This window comes from Rosa rugosa, chromosome 6, assembly GCF_958449725.1.
Source record: "Rosa rugosa chromosome 6, drRosRugo1.1, whole genome shotgun sequence".
Classification (NCBI taxonomy): Eukaryota; Viridiplantae; Streptophyta; class Magnoliopsida; order Rosales; family Rosaceae; genus Rosa; species Rosa rugosa.
Genome location: NC_084825.1, coordinates 53,537,800 through 53,545,471, shown reverse-complemented (window position 1 = coordinate 53,545,471; position 7,672 = coordinate 53,537,800). Strand labels below are relative to the sequence as shown.

Genomic DNA, 7,672 nt, shown 5'->3' with positions numbered 1-7,672 from the left:
GAACCAACTCTCTCGCTAGTTCAAGCATCAACTAACCCCGTGGCGCCTCTTCCGTCTCCCACATCTACAGAGCATCTGCAAGGTCCTACCATTCTAATAACGATCTCCGATGACGACTCCTCGGAGGATGAAAGCGTGGAAAGCCACTCTGAGACTTCTGCCGCTTATGAGGAAATGATGACGACAGAGATTCTCGCGGCACTAGAGGTTCAAGAGGTGAATGAGGCGGGGCCTCTTCCTCTTGGTGACCACGTACCAGATATCACTACAAAAAAAAATTCATTTGGCCACGGCTTTGTGCCATCGCGGAAAGTATGTTTGCCGTCGCAAAAGACCAATGGCGACGGCTAGGCGACGGCAATTACGCCGTTGTCGTTGGTGGCGTCGCCATTGCTCATGGCTACGGCAAAATGCCGTCGCAACCGTATTTAGCGACGGCAACGAGCGTAGCAATGATTTGGTCGCTTATTTGGCGACGGCATGTAGCGACTGAAAACGCCGTCGCAAGTAACCTATTTGCTTGCAATAAACTAATTTTTTTTTTTAATGAAATTTTCCCTCCACCCCAAGTGAAATTAATTGCGACGGCGTCATTGCCGTCGCCACCTCAAATATTGTCCATATGAAGCTTTAGCGACAACCAATTGACCACCCAATTTTTTCTGCCATTTTACACACAATCAAAAGATATAGTAAAACAATATAAAGCACCAAAATAATCCTTTCATTCATAGCTATCTCACAACTGATAAGTGCCAAGTTATATTTCATTACCAAGTACAAATTGAAATTAACCAAACAAACCAGAGTCTTTCATAATTATACGAATCTACTAAGAATCTACCATACTAGATAACTGAAACTCTGGAAGAAACATTCCCAAACTTAATATTGTTCAAAAGCAGACTTGACCACAATACTATTTATCATTAACTAGAGGGCTTGGTGAGTACTGGAGCGTGCTCAATTTCTTGATCACTAGTTGAATCTGGATGAACTCCTTCTCCTATGGACTCCCTTCTAATTTCATGGCCACTGGATGCATCTTGAACCTATCACATAATGATACAGTATGTACAATATATCCCATTTCCTGGTATATATTGTACAGCCGTGGCAGCTGAAAGAAGACAAAAATTGCATAATAAGAATTCAAGTTTTTACAGAATCCTAAACCCTAAATCTAACATTGTTACTAGAACCCCCAAATTCATATGACCTATTTCTGAAAGGTAATCTTGCATTTACCTGTATCAACCATACAACATTCTCACTGTACAATTCATTGTTCACTATCCAACTAGCCATTTGGTCCCACTCACTTTGCTTCTTGCCATATTTTGATATTCTGTGCTCAGCCATCTGCAGTATAAAAACAGAGCATCAGGCAAGGAGCCAATCTGGACATGCAGAGAAATAAGAAAGACAAACAAACAAGAAGGAATGGAGAGGGAGTGGTCATTTGTTCCATATCAATGAACATTCAGAGAGGCAAGGAAGGATCATTCAGAAACCTAAACTTGATCCAGATATCTAAATTATTATAAACACTAGTATTTACATCCAACAGATTGGGAAATTAAAGTATGTATGAATTAATTAATAGTTGGAGCGTTAATCCACACTAGCAGTCTATCATTCTTCATAATTGATGATTAAAAAAAAGGGAAATAAAACCACTAAAACCTATACAAAAGTAGCAGAGCATGAAAGCACCTGATATTTACTGGCAGAAAGATCAGAAAACACTTGCTTTGTCAGCTCAGCAAGGAAACGGCCTATTCAACAAAAGATAATCATGAAAATTAATGCCTCTAAGACTTGACAGAAATAACATCTCAAAAGCCATGGCTTGAGAATCCAATACTTAACTATGAAAAGAGCAAGTAAGCCAATAAACAATTATACCTTGGATAAGATTATCCTGCTTAAGGAAAATCTCCCTGAGCCTTTTTTGAAAACAGAAAGCATAGGCAGTAAAAACTGTGCCCAGAAGCTAAAGCAAAAAGCAATTGCAAAAATGCAACATAGTTACTTGAATGAACATAGTTATATAATGCATTTTGTAGAAAAACAGCACACAGTGAATGGAAGTCAAAGAGAAAGTCAATTAAATCCATCAAGCAATAAAGAGAAAAACATTGACCGACTTCACCATTGAAAAGAAAAACACCAAAAGTTAGTCGGAGGAAATAGGAAAAGAGAAATGAGATTATACCTATCCCATGTTGCCGATGATAGTCAAACATCAAGGTCTCAGCAACACGCTTGCCCTCACATTTGTTTTTATTGTCTGTTGGAAATCATAAGTGCAAATGTTAGATGTCTGGAGATTTACCATAAACTTCAGATAGTTTTATGTTGGAGGTAAAGAAAGAACTTACATGATTGCACAGGAAAAAGAGAAAAAGGAAAGTAACAATGACATGTTTTCATCATGGAGCTAAGAAACTTGTCTATCTGATCTCAAAGGACTGTCAAAGCATGTAAAACAGAATGAGGCTGAGATCTCGACAGTTGAAGATAGTACTATTGCTGAAAACAATGATGTGACGGATTGAATCGGCGCTTTCCTCGCCTGGATATTTTATCATAGTGTGATAAATATGGTAAAACTGAAGCATTCCAAGAATCCGAGTATAAACCACACAGAATGATATGGCATAATGCCCTTACCATGTTCCTGAATAGCTTTGGCAACCATTTGACAGTAGCTTCAAAGTAGTTTGCCCCCATTATTGGAAAATCCCATGCTGACAAAATGGCCAAAAACTTTGGTATTGGAAGGTCCCGGAGATGAGCTCCCCTGGAGGAGGAAAAAAGAAAGGAGTTGCATGTTCAGAATCTAGCTAATATATACTATATCTTTGTCTAAATATCATGTGTGCTTTTGAATGTATACTTCTCTGCATATTTATCTTGCAAATTTGCAAGCCATAAAAAAAAATCTTGCAAATTTGCAAGTTCATCAAAGCCATAAGAATTAAAAGGGCATGGGAAACCAAATTAGTCAATACAGCAAGAAGGCACGGTAGAAGTAAAGAAGAAAAAGGGTGGTAATATGAATTGCAGGAAATGGAGGCAAAGCGATATTCTGCGCAATACAGTCAGTTCTAAACAATATAAGGATATTCTGATAGAAAAATGATACATGTGGCTGAAATTAATAGTTAATTATATAAAAGGATAGTAAATTGGCATTACATACCAAAACAGGAAACTTGACAATGATAGCTCCAGCAATACATAGTTCTTCAAATGACATTGTGGGCATAAAAACTTGCCAATGTTAGAAAGAAACGTGACATAAACCCAACCTGAAAAGAAAGAGGAAGTTCTTACCAAATGTGGAGGTGTCAAAACTCAAAGTGCAAACAATAAGAGCTTGCTGACAACAGTGAACAGTAGCTTCCCAATCTTGGCTTTCACACTTCTTCTAGACAACAAAACAAAAATGAACATTGCTTTGATCATCAGTTGATGCCAGAAACAAAGAGAAAGGTCTTGTAAATTTAGCAGCTAATAAAAAGCTAAAAAGACAGTAGTATGTTTGATGAGAATAAGGTCATTATTTATACTCAGGATTAAATATCCTAAAACAAATCAGTTGAAAGGAAACACTGACAATTACTTAGTTTAGTTTGATTGGGTTGTAAAGAAGAACAACATTCTGATTTGTAGGTATTTAGAATGAAGGTTGGCCAACTTAATGATTTATTAATCAATTTAGCCAGTCCATTAAGACAAAGAGCACAGACAGATTCAATCATGTTCAATCCAGATTGTGGCTGTTTAGTAAAATGGAAGAACAGTGTACAAAAGGATAGAAAAATCACACACCTGGTTGAAATGAAAATTTAATTTGAATTCAAAATTTATCATTGAACACATGAAAATGTTTGAGGCGATAGTAAATTGGCATAAAGCTGATGAAATGAAAAATCTCAAAGTGTTCTATGCTTTCACATTACATCTAGTGGTTTGTGTTCTATGGTGGAGTAATGATATGAATAATAAATCAGCAGAATTGTATCAAGTATAAGAGGCTGACCTTTGAGTGCAAAGTTTAGATCGTTCTTCTTTGGCTCATAAACGTTAAACAATGTCCCTTGGTTTGTCAGTATTTATCCAAATTGAGTCCATTTTGTTTGCTTGGAACTGCACAGGGATGGTCAGAGTTGAAATGCCTGCAAATATTCTGTAGTTTATTGAAATACCACAACAATTGACTTTGTCCCCAAACATTGTATACTTTTCAAATTAAATAAATGTTCCCAACCTGCTTCTCTGAGCTTTTTAACCTCTGTAAGCATCCAGCAATTTCTGCAAATTCAACTATATCAGAGATTCACTGTAACAGAACGTCCCTTCAGGCATGAATGAAATTCTATTCAACCCAAAACCCTTCAACTATGAATGAAATTATATTCAATACCTCAAAGCCAATGCTCCTTTTGGCTACTGACGCTATCCATGTGTAGCCATTGCAATTCTTTTTTGTAGTGAACAATCAAGCAAAAACCATACCCTCATTTTCAATTTCCACAATCGACGATCAAACAAACCAAACCCAAAACCCAATTTCACCAAAAAACAAAACAATGGAAAACCCACAAATCTAAAACCCCCAATATCCATCGAAAGACCACAACTTTAAACAAAACCCATAATAATCGAGACCATATTCACATCCAAATACAACCAGACCTGAGAATTAAGGGAGACAATTACCGGACCCAAAAGAAAAACCTAAATCTCTTAAGCGGAACTACAAAGGGAGCTCACAACTCTTTCGATCTTCAAAATAGACTAAAACCCTAACGTATCCTATCAGAATTTGATATTAGATTCGGTGAAAGTTTACATAATATGAAAACCCAATCTAATTAACAGATTTTCAAAGGAACTCTTGACATACAGATGTACATAGTACTGACCTTTTCCTTTTGTTTCTCACCCAGAGGAAGGATCTTGAGAGGAACGATTGGTTTGTAGATAGCTTGGTAAACTTGACAGGACCGAAATCGCAGCAATTAGTCGGCGGTTACATTCTGCTACGAATTTGGCAGATCTAGAGAGGAAATCTGAAAGTAATCATCAGTGTCGGATCGAGATGGAGTCATGGGGTCAAAGAAGAAAGAGAGCAGCGCAGAGAAAGAAAAGAAGTTTTCTTTTAATCAAAGAGATAGAATCGTTCAGATAACCACCCTAAAGCGACGGCAAGTGTTTTGCAGTAGCAAACTGTTAAAAACTTGCGACGGCTAATGCTTGCCGAAGTAAATTCATAGTGGTTGGCGACCACTAGGGGCGACGGCAGTTAATACGGTCGCAAAATCTCTATACAATTGCGACGGTCAAGTTTTGCCGTCGCAAAAGAGTAGGCTTTAGCGACGGCAATTGCACGCCGACGCAAATTGGTGAAGCTAATTGAATTCTTTTTTGTAGTGTATTGACCCGACAGCTCGAGAGGTAAGCCACTGTTTGGCCAATACTTTCCATTTCCCTTTAGATCCAACCCCGCTCTCTGACATTTCTGAACCTGACCAGGATTCTGTTTGTACCGAGGAGGTGGCTGCAAACGCTGCTGGTCTTATCGGCGGGACAGTCGCCCCAGAGATGGAAAATGATACTGACGGTGGTGGTGCCCCCCAAGTCTCGCGAACAAATGAGACAACCGTTGAAGCTGAGGGCTCTGTGCTTGAATCTGCTCCACTTGCCCATGGTGAGCCGCGAGTTGAGTTTCCAGATTCTCCCGCGGCTGAAGGGATAGACCAACCTATTGAAGATGAAGAAACTGAGGAAGCTGTCCACCCTTTTGCATTGGTGGTTCGTGATCCTGTGGCGCCTCTGCTGCCTCCTCCTCCTCCCACCAGATTCGAGAGACTGATTAGGGTGTTGGAGATAACTCCTCCTTCTGCTGTGGATGAGGCTAAGATGGTGCTTCACGAACATCTGGGTCCTCAGGTATTGGAGACAGACATCCTCCCGCGAGTCTTGGAAGCCCTAAGGTATCTTTGCCAGGAGAAGGCATTGACCCTACAGCAATTTAGTGCCATTGACGATCTGCTGAATGAACTTGATGAGGCCCGCCAACGTCAACCGGCCGCGAACGCCCAGGCTCACGACACTCGAGAGGCTTTGAATAGCCTCTCTCGAGAAATGGACATCTCTCGCGGTATTTTAAATGAGCGAACCATCCGCCTGCGGGAATTACAAATCCAAAGGTCCGACTTCAAACTTCGGATCGAGGACCTCCATACCGGTTTAGCCTTTGTTGAAAACGCGATTGCTACAGAAGAAGCCCAACTCGATGAACCTCTGGCTGCTTCTGAAGAAATGGGCCGCAACCTGACCCATCTCAGAGAACGGGCCACTCAGGCCGGCGAAACTCCGCGTGGAGGAACTTTGCTTGAAATTGAGCTTTGCGGGCCAATCTCTGTAGGCCCCCTCGAAAACCGTTCGGTCCCCTCACATGCTGTTAATCCCTTCTTTTCCGAGATTTAAGGCATTAATCACTCGTTGAAAAACAACGGTCGTGAGGAGGTAATCTCGTGAAAAGAACAGTTACCTCCTCGAAAACCGTTCGGTTTCCCCACATGCTATTAATCCTCTAATAATAGCTAACTCCTCAAAAACCGCTCCTCACATGCTGCTTAGTCCCTTTTTTCCGAGATTTGGAATTACTAAGCTCGATTTACTGACATCGGTTTTGAAATTGAGCTTCATCCAAGGGTGGGGATTTGCCTGAAGTCCCTATAAATAGTTGTATTTCAGGAAGGGAATACTCACAACAACTTTTCTGAAATATTCGAGAAATGGCCTTTCAATCCTTGCTTCTTTTTCTCCTTCTTCACAAATCTTCCCCTCATGAAATGACCTTTAGCCTCTAAATTTTAGGCTTTATGGCGTAATCTTAAGCCTGAGTTAGGCCTCATGGCGTAATCTTAGGCAACCCCTTGTTTCGTCCTTTCTGGAGTATGTAACAACAATGCCAGGCTTCAGATTGGTTTAGAAACGCGAGGGGGCTCTGAGTGTGGGATCCACGATCATGCGAGATCATCTTTGTCATAATCCTACACACGGAGCGAAACGGAGAAAGGGAGGACGGCCACTCTGAGGTTCGTCTTTCCTCCTCTGTTTCCTTCCTTCTGGACCCGGCCCGTGTTGTGCCCTCCAGATGGAAGGGGCTTTGGTTCTCACCTCCTTCTCCCTCTTTCTCTTCTTGATAGAATCTTGGAGGGATGAGAAGGGCTGGACTCTTTAAAGGAATGGGTTCAAGCCACAGAATGGTTGTTCCTATACTTCACGTCCAACTAATGGTGGTTACCAAGGCTAGAGGGGGTGCAGAGACTCAAGCTGATATTCGGTTCCTTCACTCTCTGCCCCTCCAGGAGATAATGGTGCGGCTCAACCCGGCGTTGGATTCCATAGCTGCTTCCAATTGAGGGGGCTTGGAGGCTCCATTTTCTTTCACTGGAGTCTCCCCTTCTCATGGATAATGGCGTTGGCCAAGCCTATGTTGTATTCCTTTGACGCTTCCATGTAAAGGGGCGCGGCTCAACCCGACGTTGGATTCCATAGCTGCTTCCACTTGAGAAAAGATTCAGAAGATAATCCGAAGATTCCTGTTTTGTATTCTAGCCACTTTTGGCTTTGTAATGAATGTACTGCT

General features: G+C 41.0%; 1 protein-coding gene across 5 annotated transcripts; it reads right to left on the bottom strand.

Annotated features, from left to right (window-relative positions):
• Positions 1–731: 731 nt before the first annotated feature.
• On the bottom strand, positions 732–5,414 carry LOC133717864 (probable AMP deaminase). 5 transcript variants are annotated; one of them, XR_009849985.1, is made up of 11 exons: positions 4,280–5,414; positions 4,052–4,198; positions 3,343–3,436; positions 3,209–3,252; positions 2,677–2,806; positions 2,385–2,578; positions 2,219–2,293; positions 1,909–1,996; positions 1,717–1,778; positions 1,249–1,362; positions 738–1,120 (listed from the first exon to the last, which is right to left on the bottom strand). XR_009849985.1 is itself a non-coding variant. In XM_062144606.1 (10 exons), the coding sequence occupies exons 6-10, from the start codon at positions 2,437–2,439 to the stop codon at positions 1,007–1,009; spliced, it is 420 nt and encodes a 139-aa protein (XP_062000590.1). In that variant the 5' UTR covers positions 2,440–2,578; positions 2,677–2,806; positions 3,209–3,252; positions 3,343–3,436; positions 4,052–4,198; positions 4,280–5,414; the 3' UTR covers positions 732–1,006. The 5 variants fall into 5 exon arrangements, 4 of the variants coding, with proteins under 4 accessions (XP_062000590.1, XP_062000593.1, XP_062000591.1 ...); XM_062144606.1 differs by lacking the exon at positions 1,909–1,996 and having other exon boundaries at positions 732–1,120; XM_062144609.1 differs by lacking the exon at positions 1,909–1,996 and having other exon boundaries at positions 732–1,120; positions 3,343–3,433.
• Positions 5,415–7,672: the final 2,258 nt, after the last annotated feature.

What these genes read in the sequence shown, in the direction of transcription:
- LOC133717864 (XM_062144606.1), bottom strand. Translation starts at nt 2,439, where the DNA reads ATGATGAAAACATGTCATTGTTACTTTCCTTTTTCTCTTTTTCCTGTG. An exon ending in TCATCGGCAACATGGGATAG is followed by an intron (nt 1,779 to 2,218) that starts GTATAATCTCAT and finishes TTTGTTGAATAG; the next exon opens with GCCGTTTCCTTGCTGAGCTG. An exon ending in ATGTTGTATGGTTGATACAG is followed by an intron (nt 1,121 to 1,248) that starts GTAAATGCAAGA and finishes GTCTTCTTTCAG; the next exon opens with CTGCCACGGCTGTACAATAT.